At 40.9% G+C, this 21,406-nt stretch overlaps 2 protein-coding genes across 13 annotated transcripts in view; both read left to right on the forward strand.

Annotated features, from left to right (window-relative positions):
- The window catches only part of CHD8 (chromodomain helicase DNA binding protein 8), a 57,989-nt gene extending 53,170 nt beyond the window's left edge, over window positions 1-4,819 (forward strand). For 10 of the 12 annotated variants that reach the window (XM_059057376.2, XM_067028812.1, XM_067028817.1 and 7 more), the window contains 4 exons: window positions 176-289; window positions 477-656; window positions 1,057-1,173; window positions 3,841-4,819. In XM_059057376.2, coding sequence (XP_058913359.1) covers window positions 176-289; window positions 477-656; window positions 1,057-1,173; window positions 3,841-4,407 — 978 coding nt within the window. In that variant the 3' untranslated portion in view covers window positions 4,408-4,819. The remainder of the gene's footprint in view (window positions 1-175; window positions 290-476; window positions 657-1,056; window positions 1,174-3,840) is intronic. The other 2 variants (XM_067028814.1, XM_067028816.1) reach the window with 1 other exon arrangement.
- Window positions 4,820-5,586: 767 nt separating this feature from the next.
- Window positions 5,587-21,406, forward strand: part of SUPT16H (SPT16 homolog, facilitates chromatin remodeling subunit) — a 33,260-nt gene continuing 17,440 nt past the window's right edge. The window contains exons 1-3 of the mRNA XM_059057390.2: window positions 5,587-6,146; window positions 19,643-19,735; window positions 20,780-20,950. Coding sequence (XP_058913373.1) covers window positions 6,081-6,146; window positions 19,643-19,735; window positions 20,780-20,950 — 330 coding nt within the window. The 5' untranslated portion in view covers window positions 5,587-6,080. The remainder of the gene's footprint in view (window positions 6,147-19,642; window positions 19,736-20,779; window positions 20,951-21,406) is intronic.

A 21,406-nucleotide genomic window follows, 5' to 3' on the forward strand; every position in this document is an offset into this window, starting at 1 on the left:
ATCTAAGGAAAAAATTTATGTCTTCTTGTATTTCTAATTTCTACCCATTATTCAATGGCCTTTCTTCTCACCATCATTGAACCAGAGGATGACCCTTACCCTAAGTCCCCCAAACTTGATTTTTATTTTAAAAACATGCCATATGATGTCTTGGGTGGGTGGGTTGTCTTCCTAGGAGGAAGGATTGAAGTTAACATTCCAGAAGCACAAGTTGATGGCTAATGGAGTAATGGGAGATGGACATCCTCTTTTTCATAAGAAGAAAGGGAACAGAAAGAAGCTAGTTGAGGTAAGTGGTAGAGAAAGTCTTTAATATGATGATTAGATAAAATATTTTTGTTCCCAGTAATTGATGAAGGCAGTTGGGATTGAGGGAGTAGAAGATATTATTTTATAGCTACCATTGGCTCTGCTCCCCCTCCCTCCCTACCCAAAAGAAGAGTATGTGCTCATGGGGGTGGATTCTGGGTTTGCAGCTGGAGGTGGAGTGCATGGAAGAGCCTAATCACCTTGATGTGGACCTGGAGACCCGGATCCCTGTCATCAATAAGGTGGATGGGACTTTGCTGGTGGGTGAGGATGCCCCTCGCCGGGCTGAACTGGAGATGTGGTTACAGGGTCATCCAGAGTTCGCTGTCGATCCCCGATTCCTAGCGGTGAGTGGCAGTTCCATGCAGCAAGATTTAAAGTCATTCCCTTGGTATTTAAGCTGTGTGAGAGGGAGGAAGCATGCCATATATTACGTCATCGTTTCTCCATCGGCAAAATAAGAGTAATCATACTTAGTATTCCTACTTCACAGAGTTGTTGTGAGGATCAAAATAATGTTACAGTACTTGTTAAACTAAATGCTAGGCAAATATTTACCATTTAACTATTACATAATGGCCTAATTATTTTGGAGAAGTCTGCTTCATGGCAGTTTTCCAGTAGGACTAATCCTTAATTTATCCACACAATAAGCATTTATGGTCAAAGTAGATACTAGTACCTTAATGATTACTCCAGAGAAGATTTTTTTATTCCTTTAGGATAACTGCAGCTTTTCTATTGCAGTATATGGAGGATCGCAGAAAACAGAAGTGGCAGAGATGTAAAAAAAATAATAAGGCAGAATTGAACTGTTTGGGAATGGAACCAGTACAGACAGCTAACTCTAGGAATGGAAAAAGGGTGAGTGAGACTTAAGGTATTACCACTCTGTTCCCACACTACATATGACTAGAGAAATTATTTAATGTTATTTATCTTTTTTCCAGCGTATGTTTGAGAAAATTTATCTTCAGTTCACAAAGAAAGAAACCATAGTATTTTTATTGGTATTTTTACAGTCCTGTGGCATCGTCATCTCTAGAAGAGCATAAAATTCTAAAAGCTAACTTTAGCACTTTAAGCATATTAAAATGTAAGAATTAGTAAGATGTGTTAGAAAATTCAAGGCTTTATCCTGCTGTTCTACTGACTGGGGGATTTTAGGCAGATCCTTTAACTTTTTCAATTTGCATATCCTGAAAAGTTGAGGGTTTGGAGCAGATAATCTCTTAAAAGTTTTATGATTCTATATATTTTAGAAGTGATTTGGGGAATTCCCTGGCGGTCCAGTGGTTAGGACTCCTCACTTTCACTGCTGAGGGCCCAGGTTCAATCCCTGGTTGGGGAACCTGCAAGCCATGCAATGCAGCCAGAAAAAAAAAGAAGTGATTTGGGACCCACTAAAGAAAACAGTCATGGGGTTTCCCAACATAGAAGAGGTTGAGAACCACTAATAATATGCCAGTAATGGAAAAAGAAAATCATGTTTTATAGTTTATAATAATAATTTAGGTCTTGAGTTAACTCCATTATTTTCAGCTGTACTTATACATTTATGATGGTTATAGATTGGGTGGATTAAGAACCCATAATCCTTTCCATCAAAATATAACTGCAAAAGTTTCCCTTGGCTCTGTTTGCTTTACTTTGGACAATAGTCGTATTGTTTAAACATGAACATGTATAAATCATAGTTTGGTTCGGTAAGCATTTAAAATGGACTAGCACTTTGTCTACTCACTTTAATCATTCCCATTTGATCTTTTATATACATCTTTATATGTATGTGATATATACATAAAACCACATGGTTGGGCTTCCGTGGTGGCGCAGTGGTTGAGAGTCCGCCTGACAATGCAGGGGACGCAGGTTCGTGCCCCGGTCCAGGAAGATCCCACATGCCGTGGAGTGGCTGGGCCCGTGAGCCATGGCCGCTGAGCCTGCGCCTCTGGAGAGGCCACAACAGTGAGAGGCCCGCATACCGCAAAAAAAAAAAAAAAAAAAAAACCCCACATTGTTTATCTTTTAACAAAATTAATTTCCAAATGAAAAATATCTGTCTTTTGCATTTAACAAATTTTGAGAAGAACATTATTTTGCACATAATATATACTTATTTGTGAGGTGAATTTATAAGGCTTATTTATTATTTTTATATTGGTGAAAGTGGTTTCATATAAATATTGTTACCATGGAAGAGTGTTTTAATTTACCCTCTTAGCCTCCATGGAACTAAGGGTGTAATATGCAGAATGGTTGATAGGGGAGGCTGATGGCGAGGAGGCTGATACCTTCTCTGTCTTGAATTTAACATTATATAGCAGCCTGTAAGGAAGGCTTTTCCTCCAGGATTACCTATTTTTACCTCAAGTACTTTTGCACTGTTTTGTTTGTTTTTTTTTTTTTTTTTGATACCCGGGCCTCTCACTGTTGTGGCCTCTCCCATTGCGGAGCACAGGCTCCGGATGCGCAGGCTCAGCAGCCATGGCTCACGGGCCTAGCCGCTCCGGGGCATGTGGGATCTTCCCGGACCGGGGCACGAACCCGTGTCCCCTGCATCGGCAGGTGGACTCGCAACCACTGCACCACCAGGGAAGCCCATGCACTTCTTTATAGGCAGTTGATAACTCTAAGAAAAAAAGATCATAGGAAATCACAGAAAATTATAATGTGATTAGTACTGAATTCTTACTGCAGAATTGATGGCGTATCTAGCACTCTATCATTACCGGACCCTACAGTGATTTGGTGCTGTTATAGTGACATTTTAAAGCCTAAACAAATAGAGTTTTGAGATGTTTGTTTTCTCCAGGTCAGAAAGGTCAGGCTTAGATCGGGCAAGTCCAGAGACACAGGTACTAATTGTCTGAGTTTATTGCCAGTTTACCCAGTACTGTACTTAGGTCTAGCAAAGTAATAAGTTCCAGCTTCAGAGAACTTAAACAAAATTTATAGTGAGACCATCTAGATGAAGCAATTTAAAATTCAGCAGATACGTAAGTTTTTTTATAAATGTGGAAAAAAACGTATTTTAGTAAATTTGGTAAGGAGCTACCCCATAATCTTTTTGGTGTTCCGGACCTCCAATCTGGTCTAAAGGATAGTATTGTAAATGTCAATATTGTCGTGCTGTACTTCACATGGTAAGATCATATGAACAGTCTGCCATCAGTAAAGCATACTGTGCAAGTACGGATTCATTCACTATCGTACTCAGGCCGCTTATTTACAAAGGTGAATAATTTTGAAATGGTTGGCTGGAGTAAAGGTACAGTGTAGTCATGGAAGAAAATCAAAGCTCTGGTTCACTTGAGTGTCAGTGTCAAATCCTTGCTCTTGGCTTCAGCATTATAATGCTTCAACTAGCTACATCCTGCTTTTCCTCTTCCCCATTACCATCAAGCCTCATCTGACTAGTTTTGCCCCTGCTAAAGATAGATTCAGTGAAAAAGCATTTGTATGCTAGGACTCCGTTGATTTTTTTTTTTCCTTCCTTTCTTTTTACTATCTTCTGTTCCTTCCTCCCAGGGTCATCATGCTGAAACAGTGTTCAACCGGGTTTTGCCAGGGCCTGTTGCACCGGACAGCAGCAAGAAGCGGGCCCGTAGGATGCGACCAGACCTTTCTAAGATGATGGCCCTGATGCAGGGTGGAGGCACTGGGTCCCTGTCTCTGCATAGTACCTTCCAACACAGCAGTAGTGGCCTGCAGTCCGTGTCATCTCTGGGTCACAGCAGTGCCACTTCTGCATCTTTGCCTTTTATGCCGTTTGTGATGGGTGGTGCAGCATCATCCCCTCATGTAGACTCCAGCACCATGCTTCATCACCACCACCATCACCCCCACCCCCACCATCACCACCATCACCATCCAGGCCTGAGAGCCCCTGGCTACCCTTCTTCACCAGCCACTACCACCTCTGGTACTGCCTTGAGGTTGCCACCACTGCAACCTGAGGAGGATGAGGACGATGAGGATGAAGATGATGATGATGATTTATCTCAGGGCTATGATAGCTCAGAAAGGGACTTCTCACTCATTGATGATCCTATGATGCCAGCCAACTCAGACTCCAGCGAAGATGGTGATGACTGAAGCCCCATCATGGTCCCCATCGCTTGGGTGGCTGCTGTATTTTCATTTACTCTGGCCCTTGGACTGTGGAAAAGTGGGAGGGGCAGGGGAGATGTGGGGAAACCCAGGACTCCAGGAGGTGAAAAGGAAGAAGAAAACTTGTACCTGATTGCTTCCAAATTTGAGAGGATTGGCTGGGCAGGGGAACTCCTAAAACAATACATGACTACTTCCTCGTTTCTGGGGAAGGAAAGGAGACTAGAGCAGATGATGTGCTCACCCCTCCCTAGACACCTCCATTAACCACAGACTATGTAGCGCTGGCACTAGCCTCCGGCAGAGCCTGTTCCTGACCGAACTGTGGATACAGCTGGAGGGTCAGGAACTGTTACCTTACTTCCCCTTGGCATTAATAAATTTAAGTTAATCCTTTCCCACTCTTCCCTTGTTCTATATTTGCTCAAACCCAATATATTAATTTTAAGAGTTGATGTTCACGATGGGTAATTTCAACATCACTTTCCTAAAGTTCATTACTGTTCATGCGGAGTTACCTTGGACAGGGCAGACAAGTCATCCGTACTCCATTAAAGGGTTATATACAACCTTAGGCTCTCCACCTTACCAAAGGCAAGGAAACGATCTAAGTTAAATGGCAGGCAAAATGTTGTTCCAGATTCAAACTCCAATTCTTAGAAGAGATGAAAAGGAAGAATTTCGTCAAGACCCACGTACATTTTGTTTCGAATTAAATAACGGTGCTTTGGGGAAGCCTAAGAATGGTGTGACTTCATGAACTGCGGCAAGGGGACTGGCTGGAAGGACGCAGTCACGACTTGGCGGGGGATGCATTCTATAAATTCCCTCAAGCCATTTGTTTCCTTTGACCCTTCCCCTATCACCCTGGCACTCAAATGAAGCCTGGGCATTTAATTTCCCTTTCTATGGCGAAGCCCTTCCCCCGTAGCGCCGGCCCTAGTTTAATCTTACGGGCAAGGTGGGCTCCTCTCCCAGGTTTGAGCTCTCTGTCCGCCCGGAGCCCCTGACCCAGCGTCCTGGCACCGAAGATCCTTCCAGCCCTGAAGCAGCAGAGGCTTTTACTTCCGCACCTTTTCTAGGACAGGAACGGACCGAGTTACGCTGCAGTCTTCCCACTCCTACCCCACGCCAGACCCCGCTCTTTCCGCTTCCCCTTCCTTTGGGTGGGGCCACTGCACCCGCGCGCGGCAGCTTGTGTGGGGCGGGGCCGGCACGTCAGGACTCCCGCCTCCTTCGCAGTGCCCAGCGGCGGTCCTCGCCGCCGCCGCCTCGGCAAGGAGTCCGAGAGCCTGGAAACCGCGGCCTGGCAGAGAGTAAGGGCGGGTGCAGGGGATCACGTGATGACGTCGACTCTCGTGCGGCTGTTGCTAAATTGACAAGAAAACCCCGCGAAAATCTGAACTCTTTTTGCGTTACATATTTTGTTGTTTTCCCCACTCTTTTCCATCCTCTCCTCCCCCTAACCTCCGAAAGAAGGATTTAAAAAAAAAAAAAAGACTCCCAAGCGCTGCTGGGACCCGGAAGCGGAAAGGGCATCTTTGAGGTCGATACTTCCGGGTCACTGGGAGAGTGCGGGATTCCAGGGCCGAGAGAGGGTGGCGGAGCCGGGACCTCGCGTGATTCTCGGAACCCGAGGAGGAGCGGCGTCTGTGGCTATGGCTGTAACTCTGGATAAAGACGCTTATTACCGGCGAGTGAAGAGACTGTACAGCAATTGGAGGGTGAGATAGATCCCGTAATTGTCCCTAGGGAGCCCCCTTTGCCATCCCATAATAACCCCGTTTCTCGGCGCCTTTTTTCCCCTTTCCGTCGGGAATTCCCGGGTTCAGTGTCGTGCCGCTTTAGTTGCTCCAGGATCATTCACCGCAGGCGGCTCCGAGCGCCGCCCCGTAACAGGGAATCCCCCCGGCAATCACCCTACCCTGCGGCCACCACCATCTTCCCTGCGTGCCAGCCCCCGTCATGCATAACAACCACCTCTCGTAGTTTCTTCCCGCCCTAGGAGAGGCATCATCATCCTTCCCTCCCACTCCGTGATCAAGTCTTGCTGCCCCCTCCTGCAGTGTTCGCACACACCCACGCACTCGCTCTGTCCTCCCAGAACCACAGTGTTGCGCCCCAGGTCCCGCCAGAATTACAACCATTTCGTCAGGGATGGATGGAGGGTCCAAGAGAATGTGAATCGGGCTCTTGGCGTTTATCGTTTGCGGGGCTGTTGCTGGAGTTAAAAAAAGAAATACTGTTCACGCGCAACCGCCCCATGTTCTGGGCCCTGCTGTGGGCAACACAGAAACCTAACGCTGAAAACCTGCAGGCTTTAGTTAGTACAAAAACGATGTGTTGCCTAAAACCTCATTAGTTTTCTTCCTTGGTTGAGTATCCAGGGCACGTGTTCAGAAAAAGAGCTGTTGCAGTTCCCAGTCTTTTAGGGATTGGGCATTTTTGCTGCTTGAAAAAGTCCCCAGTTAACGATTTTATTTTTATGCTGGTAAGTTATAAATTCAAACATTTGGTTGTATCCTGTGGTGCATTCTGAGCTATCTAGCTTAAGTCTGGCTTCTGAACTCTGTCATTCAGGGAAGATAAAACTAATGAAGGCTTTTTCAAATCTGAAAAGCGTCCTGACAAAAATGATCAGTTCTGATTTCAGCATTGTAAATTGCCTTTCAAACTGATCTTCTAAAAACTAAGCTATTAAAATTGGTCATTTCCCTACCATTCATATTAAAGGTAGTTGTGCATGTTTCATCTTTTGAGCATAAATGCAATAGATAATTGAAAATAAAATGGGTTCTTTGCATTTTATGAGAAGCAAAAATAAGGACTCTATGCTAGACAAAAGCTGAACATAAATTTTATTTTAAAATTTTTTATTGGTTAATTTCTACCAGATGTTTTTACAGTTTCTCTCACTGTCACATTTTAAAGTTTGAATGTAATTCGTATTAGAAAAACTCTTTCTAAATGTCCAGATATTTCCTAAAGTACTATTGTACAAGTAATAATCAAAAGCCCTCTCTTCCACCTATAGACCCCAAAATTACACACCTTTGCTGTGGTGGTTGCTTCTAGTCCCAGTGATTCAGAGTTTATCAAATTATCCTCTCTAGACCATGTATGGAAGCTAAGATTAATTTAGAGCTCAAAGCTCCTCTACATGATAGGTGAGTGCAAAGCATGAAACTAGGAAAAGCTTGAGGCCTGGAGACAGATTGGCAAACTTAATGTCAAATGACAGTTTTTAAATCCATGAAAGTTATTGGCCCCCATTTTTTTGTTTGCTTCTCAAAAATCATTAAAATTTATCTTGGCCCTCCTCTCATTTGAAAGGAGCATGTTAGACTTTAATAAGATCTTGGTGTTACAAAGTTACAAGCCAAATCAATGTAAAAATGTACTCATTAGCAAAACTTGTGGTGTATCATTATGAAAAATCTTATTTGAATAGACTTTCTGCTTTCTTATAACTGTAAATTTTAACACTATGCCTAGAAACCACCTGTAGAATTTCTTTATGCATTGTCGTTCCAGGTTGCAGTACTTTGATTCTAAGTTCTGATTGCTTATCCTCTTAGCTGCAGCAGGAAAATAGTGAAATGTACAGGTGCAAGCTATATTTGTTTTTCTACACTTTTTTTTTAATAAGAAAACTGGCATTGAAATGAGAATAACTTGAAGTTAACTATATAAATTCCAAGCCTTGTGTTTGTCAGCTCCCATCTGCAAAGAAATCTCTGTTACGACAAAAATTAACTAAAAGATTAGTTTGGGCTCTACACCCACTTTTAAGTATTATTAATTTATTTATTTGACTGCGTTGGGTTTTTGTTGCTGCCTGCAGGGGTTCTCTAGTTGCGGGGAGGGGGGCTACTCTTGGTTGCGGTGCAAGGGCTTCTCATTGCAGTGGCTTCTCGTTGCAGCACGCAGGCTTCAGTAGTTGTGGCACACGGGCTCAGTAGTTGTGGCGCACGGGCTTAGTTGCTCCGCGGCATATGGGATCTTCCCGGACCAGGGCTCGAACCCGTGTCCCCTTCATTGGCAGGCGAGTTCTTAACCACTGCGCCACCAGCAGAGTCCCCACACGCAGTTTTAAGTTTTAGATACCCTTAAGCATTAGCCTCTCAGAACTGTGTGGGTGCTTGTGGTAGCTCCAACGCTCTTCAACTACCTAGAGTTATAGAGCACCAAAAGGCTACCAATCATTTTTTTTTCTTTTTTTAAATAAGAGTAGGAGCTAATGTGTTTCCTAATCTCATCTATGCAACTTGAGTTTGGCTAAGGTACATTTTGTGAGGCTATTGCAACTAAGATGTATCTCTTAATCACAATTTTCATAACTTACATCCCCCAAACAGTTGCAGTATCACACATTTCTGTTTGAGTAGAAATTTCTAAAGCATTAAACGTTATACCTGAGTAAATAGTGTCATTTTAGGGATAAGAAAATGGGCTCAGCCTGAAATGAAACAGGAGACCTCTGTAGTGACTAAAACTTATTATTTATGACTCTTTCTGGATGTTTGAGTCTAGTCTAGTCCTGCCTCTCATTTAAAAAAAATTAATTTATTTATTTAATTTATTTATTTTTGGCTGCGTTGGGTCTTCCTTGCTGCGTGCCTGCTTTCTCTAGTTGGGGCGAGCGGGGGCTACTCTTTGTTTTGGTGCGCGGGCTTCTCATTGCGGTGGCTTCTCTTGTTGCGGAGCATGGGCTTTAGGCACGCCGGCGTCCCTAGCTATGACTCTGGCTCTAGAGCGCAGGCTCAGTAGTTGGGGCGCATGGGCTTAGTTGCTCCGTGGCATGTGGGAACTTCCCGGACCAGGGCTTGAACCCTTGTCCCCTGCATTGGCAGGAGGATTCTTAACCACTGTGCCACCAGGGAAGCCCGCCTGTCATTTTTTTAAATGAGAACTGCTCCGAGCAGAACGGGTTTGCAGCACCTGTCTGTTCTGCTTTAGAGAACCCCAGGTGATGGTATTGGATCATGAGCGTCAGCTGGGGGCTTCTCCTCTGTCTTCTTATACTTACCCGGTCCATATTCAGGGCTTCCCAGCCTTTTCATGATTGTGATTGTTTTTAACCAAGTGATAGAATTAGTCCTGCATAGGATACAAGGGGGTAGGTTACCCACCATCCTGGGGTCCCAGCTGCTTTGAGAGCTGAGGAAATACTGTATCCATGCACACCTATAACTCATTTGAGACCTACCTATTAGGACATCCTGCTGTGTGTGTGAACCTTGACTTCAGTCATCTGCCTTTGAACCCAAAAGAGTTCCATAAAAAATCAGAATAGCAGCTGTTTTCAAAAGGAATGCTGATCCATTGCATTCATTCATATGGTGCTGCACTACTGGTCAGGATTGAGGAGTGAGTGGCTCCAGCCTCAAAAAGGAAGTTTGTGCCTGTGGAGAAAACTAATAACCTATAGTGTCAGTGTTTCTCTTGAGTGGCGATTTCTGGCCCTTTGCTGATTTTTGTTGTGGACAAGTTTCTTGTTCTGAATTGCTCTCTAATACTAGGCAGTAATCTTTTGTGGCTTAGGAAGGTTCTTTAAAATACGGGCAATTTCCATACTACTTTCAACAGATAACGGCTTGCTTCTACCCATCTCAGTTCATTATGGCTTATTTATCTCTGGTGTGAGCTAGAGAAAGGTTTAAATAATGCTTTGGTTTCTTGAGTGAAGAGGAAGGCTAGATGGAAGTAAATGCCTGGGCAGGTTAGGATTCATTTATTCTTGCTTACTCAAATTTTTATTTATTTTTTATCACTGTTACCAAGTGCAGTGCCTGGCGTGTAGTAGGCACTCAGTGAATGATGGTAACTTGATTTCTGAGCTCTCATGCATTCCTTTCTTGGTTTGAAGAGATTTTTATGGAGACTGTACTCAGGGTGATCATAAGTCCTGCCTTTCTTGGAACTGTTCACCTGTTGTGCATATGTAATTAATGGCATACTTTTGTATTCTCAAAATTGTCTCAGTTTGGGTGATGAATTAGATTGGTATCTTAGCTATAACTAGAGACTTCAAAAGTGTTTCGTGTTTTAATACAGTACCCCTTTGGTTCAAAGGAAGATAGTTGTTCCTCTGCTGCAGTATTTCCCCAACTTTTATCATTCAGATACCACCTTCACAATTTTTGCCGATTCCTTACCACTTATATTATTTACCTTGCACTTTAAAAAATCAGTTTTAATCAAGTAATACATACATAAGTTTTAAAAAACCAAATAGTTCTAAAAGCCTTAATAAAAAACAGTCACCTGCCCCAGAAGCACCCACTTTCCAGTTCTTCACTTTCTTTCATATTTTGAAGTAATATCTATATACAGCTATTTCTTTTATTTTCTTTATACTGCTATTTCTTGATTTATCAGTTGTAGATATTAACTCTTGTTTTGGTAGATTAGGATTGAAATTTAACTCTCTTATACCATCATATACATTCCAGGTTCCCTACCTCCTTATACCATCGTATTCATTCCAGGTTCCCTACCTCCTGACACTTCCTGTAAATTTTCTTCTTGACACAGTTATGAAAAATTTCAGCATACAGAAAGGTAAAAGAAATTTCCAGTAAGAACCCATGTACCACCACCTAGTTTACACAATTAATATTTTATCATACTTGCTTTATCACATATCCATCCCTCTTGATAAGTTTTTTTCCCCCACAAGTTTTAGTAAAATCAGTCAGTTTACATTGTTATACTCATGCAACTATTTTCACTGCTGGGTGAAGCAGTAGAGTACAATTAATTACCTTTCCTTTTCTCTGCAGTTTTTCATTTTTCCTGGCATTAATGATTACTTCAATTTCTCTCCTCTTTTAAATGTCCTTAGCCCTAGTTTTTTCCTGCAGATCTGTCATAATCTCATCAATTTTTTATTCTAAAATTTTCACACTCATCAGATATTTTATTAATTCTCTGTTTGTTTTTTAACTACCACCAACACCCACCCACTCAGCCTTACATTATTCTGCTCTATCTGTACGGGTTGCTCTCTAGGCCTGTTGAACCTTGGAACTTTCCAGTGTCCCCTGTATCCTATAGTCCATGTCTTGATTTTTTTTCCTTTATTTTGTTAGAGCATTTCTCTAAGAGCTTCTTAGGGAAGAATACAGAGAATAGATGTTTCTTGAGCCCTTATGTGTCTTAAAAAGTTTTATTCTGTCTCCACTTTTGGTTAATAATATAGTTCAGTGGGTATACAATTCAAGGTTGAAAATATCTGAGAATTCTGCTCAGAATTTTGAAGCTATTTGTAAGCCTTCAAGCTTTCAGTCTTACTTTTGAGAAGAAGGCTGATGTGATTCTATTTCCTGTTCCAATATATGTGGTCTGTTGTTCTCTGTAAAACATCTCTTTATTCCTTGTGTTTTGAAATTTCACTGCCCTAGTATGAGTCTTTCCCCCCACCCCCTTTGCATTGAGTTGGGAAGTGGGGGGCCATTTTAGTCTCAAGATTCACATCCGTCAGTGCTGGAATTTTGCATTCATTGATCATTTTCTCCCTGTTTCCTCAGTGATCTGGTTTATTTTCCCCCTGAAATTGCGATTTAGTAAGGTTTAGACCTTTTGGCTTAAATTTATTATCTTTCCATTTCATTTCCTGTCTCTTTATCTTCTACTTCCAGATACTGTTTCTTAACTTTACCACTTTTTATTGAATTTTTTTTTCTAAGCTCTTTTTTGTCCCCTATTCTTTTCTCGTTTCATGGATGTACTATATTTATTTCTCTTATAGGGGATGTTTTATTTGATTTTTATTTTCTGTCCTTGGCCATGCCTGTTTCCTCTGGATTTCTTTGCTTTCTAAACTCTTACATGAAAGACACTTCACAAAAATCAAAATGAGGCTTGGCTACCCATTTGTATTAAGAATAAGGTAATAAGAAACTGGTGGGAAGCTCTGCATGAATAGGGTCTCTCAACTAGTAGAGGGGGGTTAAGATAGAGTGAATAGGTTAGCTTATTCCATGGAGAACCCCCAGATACTGACAATATCTGAAGTATTTTCTCTGAATTCAGTGATGCTCAAAGAAAAGTCCTCTAATTCTTGTCTTTGGGGCAGTTGTTGTCATTCAGAAAACAGATTTTCATTTAATTCCTCAGCATTTAGTACTTGCCTTCTGCTGGGCCTAGTATCTAGAGCCTTTTTGAGCTCCTCTCTCCAGAGAATAAATTAAGTCTCTTTGCGGAAGGATTAGGAGTTGTCTCAGGGCTTCCGAGAACTGGGGACTTAAGCTTGCTGACCAGACCTTCTGTTCTTAGCTCTGAACTTATCCGTGTTCAATATGTCCCTTTCCCCTTCTCTAATACTTGGTGCCTCCCGAGCCCTGAGCCCATTAGGGCTCTATGAGATACGCACACTTGACATCAGTATCTTCCCGCTGCGAATGCTTGTCAGGCACTTAGTCATTTACCGCTCTCTGTCGTCTTTTCGTCTTCCAAAAAAGTCTTTAACCTTAATACCTCCAGAGAACATACTTTATATCACTGTAAACGGACAACTGTGTCACTTTCCAAAAAATAAAAAATTGCTGTTAAAAATAAAGATAATGTAAGCACTATTGACATTATTAAATTGTAATTTTTTTAGGTTATATTTTTAAAGGTTATATTATTCCATTTATAGTTATAAAAGATCGGCTGTATTCCCTGTGCTATACAATATGTCCTTATAGTTTATTTTATACATAGTAGTTTGCACGTCTTAACCGCTTACCCCTATTTTGTCCCTCCCCACTGGTAACCACTAGTTTGTTTTCTATATCTGTGAGTGTTTCGTTATAGTCACTAGTTTATTTTTTAGCTTTCGCATATAAGTTATATCATACAGGGCTTCCCTGGTGGCGCAGTGGTTGAGAATCCGCCTGCCAATGCAGGGGACACGGGTTCATGCCCCGGTCCGGGAAGATCCCACGTGCCGCGGAGCGGCTGGGCCCGTGAGCCATGGCCGCTGAGCCTGCGCCTCCGGAGCCTGTGCTCCGCAACGGGAGAGGCCACAACAGTGAGAGGCCTGCGTACCACAAAAAGGAAAAAAAAAAAAAAAAAAAAAAGTTATATCATACAGTATTTGTATTTCTCTGACTTTTTTTACTAAGCATAATACCTTCTAAGTCCATCCATGTTGTTGGAGATGGAAAAATTTCATTCTTTTTTATGGCTGAGTATAATATTCCTCTGTGTGTGTGTGTGTGTGTGTGTGTGTGTATGTATGTGTGTACACATACGCCCCACATCTTTATCCATTCATCTGTTGATGGACACTTAGGTTGCTTCCATATCTTGGCTATTGTAAATAATGCTGCAATGGACATTGGGGTGCATATTTCTTTTTGGCTGCGTTGGGTCTTTGTTGCTGCGTGCTGGCTTTCTCTAGTTGAGGCAAGCGGGGCTACTCTTTGTTTCGGTGCCTGGGCTTCTCATTGCACTGGCTTCTCTCGTTGCACAGCACGGGCTCTAGGCGCATGGGCTTCAGTAGTTGTAGTACGCGGGCTTAGTTGCTCCACGGCATGTGGGATCTTCCCAGACCGGGAATCGAACCTGTGTCCCCTGCATTGGCAGGTGGATTCTTAACCACTGCACCACCCCATATATGCCTGCTGGGTAAGGGCTCACTCTGAAGCCAGACTGCCTGGGCTTGAAGCCGTGACCCAACCTCTCTGTGCTCCAATATCCTCCATCTTCACGTCTATAAGTGTTGCTGTGAGAATTAAATGAGCTAATGTCCCCATATATCCTTTCAAATTAATGTTTTCATTTTCTTTGGATATATACCCAGGAGTAGAATTGCCGATCATATGGTAGTTCTGAATTTTGTTTTTTCAGGAACTTCCATAGTGTACAGTGTCTGCACAAATTTACATTCCCACCAACAGTGCACAAAGGTTCCCTTTTCTCAACATCCTCGCCAGCATTTGTTATTTGTGTTCTTTTTTTTTTTTTTTTTTTTTTTTTTGTGATGTGCGGGCCTCTCACTGTTGTGGCCTCTCCCGTTGCGAAGCACAGGCTCCGGACGCGCAGGCTCAGCGGCCATGGCTCACGGGCCCAACCGTTCCGCGGCATGTGGGATCTTCCCGGACCGGGGCACGAACCCGTGTCCCCTGCATCGGCAGGCGGATTCTCAACCACTGCGCCACCAGGGAAGCCCATTTGTGTTCTTTTTGATGATAGCCATTCTGGCTGATGTGAGGTAATATCTCACTGTGGCTTTGATTTGCATTTCTCTGATGATTAGTGATGTTGAGCATCTTTTCATGTGCCTTTTGGCCATCTGTGTTTCTTCTTTGGAAAAATGTTTAATTAGGTCTTCTGCCCATTTTCTAATCGGGTTGTTTGGTTTTTTGATATTGAGTTGTATGAGCTGTTTATATATTTTGGGTATATATATATTTTTCATTCATACCATTTGTAAAATTTTCTCCCATTTAGAAGGTTTTCTTTTCATTTTGTTGGTAGTTTGCTGTGCAAAAGCTTAAGTCTCATTTGTTTATTTTTGCTTTTATTTCCTTTACTTTAGGAGACAGATCCAAAAAAAGTATTGCTATGATTTATGTCAAAGAGTGTTCTGCCTGTGTTTCTTCTACATTTCAGTCTTTAATAATAATGGGAAACACATAGTAGTTACTGTGGGCTAGGCACTGTTCTAAGTACCTTATACACATTAGCTCATTTAATTCTCATAGCAACACTTATAGATGTGAAGATGGAGGAGACTGGAGCACAGAGAGGTTGGGTCACCATGAGTGGTGGGGTCATGGCTTCAAGCCCAGGGAGTCTGGCTTCACAGTGAGCCCTTACCCAGTAAGCATACTGTCTTTCTAAATATAGAAGGCAGAAAATTTTGTCAAATGACCCTAGGTCTCCTTATAGATAAAAATCAGAAACCTTCCAAAGAATTTCATCTTTATCTTAAGGACCCTAATGAAAATATTCTCTCCTCTGTTTTGTTAACTGAAAGAGATAGAGATGACAGAAAAAGTATAACTGCCTGTTATAATAACTGTATCCTAATGAAAAATATATCGAGATGACAGAAAAAGTATAACTTTGCCTGTTATAATTGTATCCTAATGAAAAATATATCTTAAACTTAATATGTGTATTTTAATTAGATTTGCAGCACCTTTTTTTTTTTTTAAAAGCCTAAATCATCATTAGTGTGAGAACTGCCTATGTATTTATGTGGGAGTTTTGAGTGTGTTAGGTCTTGATTTGGGGTTTTGAATATGATGATGCATACTACAGCTAAAGTTTTATTGTGAGGATTGTAGATTACATACAGAAAGTGCTTTCTCAGTAAATACTGTTCCCATCTGAAATACCTGTTTCAGCAACACTTGAGTGTTAAGTGGACCAGACAGACTGGAAAGTGGCAGGCTTTGGAGACAGAAAGGGTTTGGTGGATGTTGAGAGTCTGCACACCAGGGGTCACTGCTGCAAAATGGTTCATCGAGAAAAGGGAGCACAGAAATCGTTAAGTCCAGATTTGACAGGTGCTCAGTGAGTCCTAAAGACCTCCCCAGCAGAAGAGGTCACGTGGGAGTCTGGAGCGGGTTAAGCAGCAGAGTTGAGCCCCAGCTGCCTCTAACAGCCAGCACCTGGAGCTGACCGTAGGCCTGGCTCTGGGGCGGTGGCTGCCAGCCTTGTGGCTTCTCTTTCTTTTTGCCAGCCCCCCCACCCCCACTCCAGTATTTTAGAACAAATTCCAGACACAAGTTAATCTGAAAATATTTTAGTATTATATATAACTTTATTATAATGTTACTTTGGTAACTTATCATGTAAGTTTTACAAGCAGATTATTAAAAATCTCCCACAGTTTCAGAAGACTGTTTGCAGATGTAACCTGTATAAGGCATTTGTACTCATAAGGTTTGAAAATACAAAGTAGTGCCCCAGATTTTGCTGTGAAAATATTTGGCTTTACTGTAATCCTTTTCATTGCATCACATTGTAAGAAAAATTTTATTTAGATTTATTATCTTTAGATATTAAATTCTGCTGTTATGTATTTTTTCTGATGTTAGAGCCCACTGGTGTTTGTAAAGAATCAATCAAGAATATTCTATGAAATGGTCAAAGCACATGGGTTCCAAGAGAAATTAGGATTCATCCTCTTACCTTTTTGATGGGCAGTGGAAAACCAGGCATTTTATATTCATTGAAATCCTGGAGATTTTGATGGATTTGTTTCCCCTATCTTCATAAAAAAGCTGAATACTTGGGTCTTTTTTTCTCTCTCCCTATTTTCAATTATATTGAGATCCCTTTATATGGTTTTCCCATATTATTAATGATTAAGTTACATAATTATATTCTGCATATACTTTTTTTTTTTGGCTGTGTTGGGTCTTCGTTGCCGCGTGTGGACTTTCTCTAGTTGCCGTGAGCAGGGGCTGCTCTTCGTTGTGGTGCTCAGGCTTCTCATTGCGGTGGCTTCTCTTGTTGTGGCGCACGGGCTTAGCTGCTCCATGGCATGTGGGATCTACCCAGACCAGGGATCGAACCCGTGTCCCCTGCATTGGCAGGCAGATTCTTAACCACTGTGCCACCAGGGAAGTCCCTCTTCATATACTTTTAAAAAATTTATTACTGTGTATTTTGAGTTTTCGTACGTGTTTTTTTTGCTAAAAAATTTTGACTCAACCAAGATTTCAAGTATCAAAAAATACTAAAAGGGACTTCTTGGTTAGTTTCAGTGGTGTTTTTTGTAGACAGATGTTTAGGAAATATATGTCAGTAGCCAGAACACATAAATATTAAATATAGGGGAGTACCTGTTGCTAATTTTGGGAGGTTATCAAGGTACTAGTAATTCTAGTGCCACAAAATCCCATAGTTGGAGTGCAAGTAGCAAAATTTTGGGGAGGAGAGAATATTTGATGCCAGAGTTAGTGTTAATATACGTTGTAGGAATCATAGCACAGTGGTTCTCAAACTCTTTGATATCAGGACCCCTTTACATTCTTAAGTTATTCAGGTCCCCACAAAGCATTTCTTTGTATGGGTTGTATCAAGTACATAAAAAAATTTAGCTTCATACATACATGAAGCTGGAAAAGGGAGAAATTTTAATAACCTTTTTAGATAATTATGGATATTCTTTGTTATTACTACCCTAAAGGTCTGGAAGTGGTAATCTCTTGAAAGTTAGTTGTAATGTGGAATCTAAAACCACAGCAGTGAACTTTTCATACTCAAGTTATGGGTCTGTCTTGCACCTTTGATCCTTTACCCATGGATGGTTTTGTAACATCATGCGTTGCTTATTTGGAAAATATTGATTCCCTCAGTTGTACAGATCTGGTAAATGTACATATTTCATTTTATGATATTGGAGAATCATGTATGTTAATATCACCACTGATATCAGAAAAGTCTTGAGTAAGTAGAGAAGCTGTCAAGTTCACAATGGTGGGTACAAGTTTTTCAAAATTTTGATTTTTGCATGAAAACTCGAATTTCATCATTGACAACATGTTTGTCATTTGTTTTCCTTGAAGTGAAAGGATAGGCTCACTTAATTCATTTTCAAGAAAATGTATGCCAGATGCCCAACTCTGTTTAAATGGCTAGTTCAGTTTGTTACTCAAGTAATTATACAAGTGCTTTTCCTTGAGACAACCTTCATACTTCAGTTTGCACACAGAAATGCTTTGTGTGCACTTCCCATTTCTTTACACAGAATATTAAAAAGACATATACTCAAGGGTTAGGATTTCAGAATATTAATCATTTTTACTGTGTCAAGGACATTTTTTAGTGAAACTGGCTTTTTTCCCTATGAGTGTGTGCTAGTGAAGAACATAGTTTGGTGCCACTGCCTTGGTGCTGGAACAAATGGTTATATGCATGCGAAATAATGAAGTTAGGCCCCTTCCTCACACCATACACAAAAATTTACTCAAAAATGAGTCATAGATCTAAATATAAGAGCTAAAACTATAAAACTGTTGTAGAAGAAAGTGCAGGTAAATTTTCATGTCTTTGCATTAGGCAAAGCCACCTTAGATACGACATCAAAAGCACAAGGAAAGAATTTGGACTTAATTTAAAATCAAAAACTTTTGTGCTTCAAAGGACAATATCATTACGAAAGTGAAAGAAAACCCACTGAATGGGAGAAAATAATGCAAATCTTATCTGGTAAGAGACATATCTAGAACATAAAAATAACTCTTAAAACTTAGTAATAAAGCACTAACCCAGTTACAGAATTGGGCAAAGGATCTGAATATACACTTCTCCAGAAAGGGTATACAGATCATCAGGAATCATGTGAATGGGGACTCAGTCAACATCATTAGCCATTAGGCAAATGCAAATCAAAACTACAGTGAGATATTACTTCATACCCATTGGGTGGCTATGTAAATAATAAAAAAGATAACAAGTGTTGGTCAGCATGTAGAGAAAGTGGAACCCTCATGCGTTACTATTGGGAATGTAAACTAGTGTAACAGTTTGGTAACAGTTTGGTTTACTAGTATAAACAGTCTGGTGTCTCCTCAAAAAGTTAAACATAGAGTTACTATGTAACCAGCAATTCCTCACCTAGATATATACTCAAGAGAAATATGTGCACACAGAAACTTCCATGAATGTTTATAGCAGCATTATTCATAGTAGCCAAAAGATAGAAACAACCCAAATATCAAACAATTGATGAATGGATACAATGTGTTATATCCACATAATGGAATGTTACTCAGCAATAAAAAGGAATGTGGTATTGATACTTACTACAACACAGATGAACCTTCAAAGCATGTTAAGTGAAAGAAGCCAGACACAAACGCCACATATTCTGATTCCGTTTATATGAAATGCCCAGAATAGACAAACCCTTAGAGACAAATGAGATTAGTGGTTGCCTAGGGCTGGGGGGAGATGGATAATTATTGCTAATGGGTTTTTGGGGGGAGGATGAAAACGTTCTAAAATTTGTGATAGCTGCATAACTAAATACACTGAAAACCACTGAACGGTACACTTAAAGTGGGTGAATTGTATGTGAATTCTGTCTCAGAAAGCTGTTTTAAAAATAGAGTAAGTGATGGCTGTCAGGTTGCCAGGCAAATATGTACCTTAAACTTAGAATTTCTGTTAGGAAAAAATTACACATATCTTGGGTAAATACTGAAGTTTGTATTCCTATTTTGCTAGTGTGAAAGAAAATGAACAAATTACTTTCTCTACTTTTCAGAAAGGAGAAGATGAGTATGCCAACGTTGATGCCATTGTTGTATCAGTGGGTGTTGATGAAGAAATCGTTTATGCCAAATCAACTGCCTTACAGGTGAGAAATTTACAGCTGTGTTTAGCCCTGAGAGTCACTGAATCAGCTACTATACTGTTCAATATGGTAGCCACTAGCCACATTAAAGTTTTAACTCCTCAGTCCTAAGTCTCAAGTACTCAATAGTGGCTATCATGTTAGAGGACATACAGAATATTTCTGTCACAAAAAGTTCAGTGAACAGCACTGATTTAGAACATAAGGAAAAAGGAAGAGAAGTATATAAATTAAGATGGATTTAACTTTAAATAACAGAAAAATCTAAATAACAGTGGGTTAAAAAAAATATTTCTTTTTCTCTTAGTCTTCAGGGACCCAGATTTTTTCCTGGTCTCTACTCTGCCATCCATAGAGTATAGCCCTTGTGCTCATTTTGCAAAATTTGCTGCAGCTTCACCCTTATATCTGCATTCCAAGCAAAAAGAATGGAGAGAGGGAATAAAATGTGAGACCCTCCCTCCTTTTTTAAAGAGACTTGCTTCAAGTCCCACAGAATACTTCTACTTATAACTTATTGGCCCAAATTTAATCTAATGGTCATGCTTAGCTACAAGAAAGGATGGGAAATAGGGTCTTTGTGCTGAGCATCTTGCCCAGCTAAAGGTCATGAGTCTCTTTGAGAGAGAAGATATGCGTAATTGGTAGGCAACTGGCAATCTTTGGGGAGCTAGAATGCACAGTTCCCTGAGGTGCTTCTCTGTCTCTTGTTTTATGCGTTTCTGTCCTACTAAACAGTAATATACTTCCTATAAACACAAATTATCCAAACGACTTGATGGTCTTGATTATGGAATGTTTCAAACAAATAAAAGTAGATAAAAGAATACATTGAACTCCTGTGTACCCATTATCCAATAAATTGTCAACTCCTGACCAATCTCATTTCATTTGAATCTACATCCAGGTTCCCCCATTCCAAGATTATTTGGAAGTTAATACCTTAACTTATTTGGAAGTTAATATCAGATACCTTGATTTATAAATATTTCTGTGTAAGTACATTAATTTTTTTGTATCTGTACACACTGTTGTCTTTTCCCATAGACATGGCTCTTTGGTTATGAACTAACTGATACTATCATGGTCTTCTGTGATGACAAAATCATCTTTATGGCCAGCAAGAAAAAAGTGGAGTTCTTGAAACAGATTGCTAACACTAAGGGCAATGAGAATGCTAATGGAGCCCCTGCCATCACACTGCTCATACGAGAAAAGGTCAGAACTAATAAAGAAGGTGTCATAAATGTGAAAGAATGTTTAAAAGTGATAAACAGGGCTTCCCTGGTGGCGCAGTGGTTGAGAATCCGCCTGCCGATGCAGGAGACATGGGTTCGTGCCCCGGTCCGGGAAGATCCCACACGCCGCGGAGCGGCTGGGCCCGTGAGCCATGGCTGCTGAGCCTGCGCGTCCGGAGCCTGTGCTCCGCAAAGGGAGAGACCACAACAGTGAGAGGCCCGCCTACCACAAAAAAAAAAAAAAAAAAAGTGATAAACAGAAAAGCCTTCTAGGAATTTAAAAAATACAGGGGAAGATTTAGCTGACTGTCATTTGTTAGTCAGGAAGAAAAGAGTTCAATAGTCCTATCAGTTCTGCAGTAAGACAAGTGGGTTATGAAATTCTGGTGAGCGCTAACTTTATCCATTCTTGACACTGTCAGCTTGTTTGTTTTAA

Source organism: Kogia breviceps, chromosome 3 (genome assembly GCF_026419965.1).
Source record: "Kogia breviceps isolate mKogBre1 chromosome 3, mKogBre1 haplotype 1, whole genome shotgun sequence".
In the NCBI taxonomy this organism is placed as follows: Eukaryota; Metazoa; Chordata; class Mammalia; order Artiodactyla; family Physeteridae; genus Kogia; species Kogia breviceps.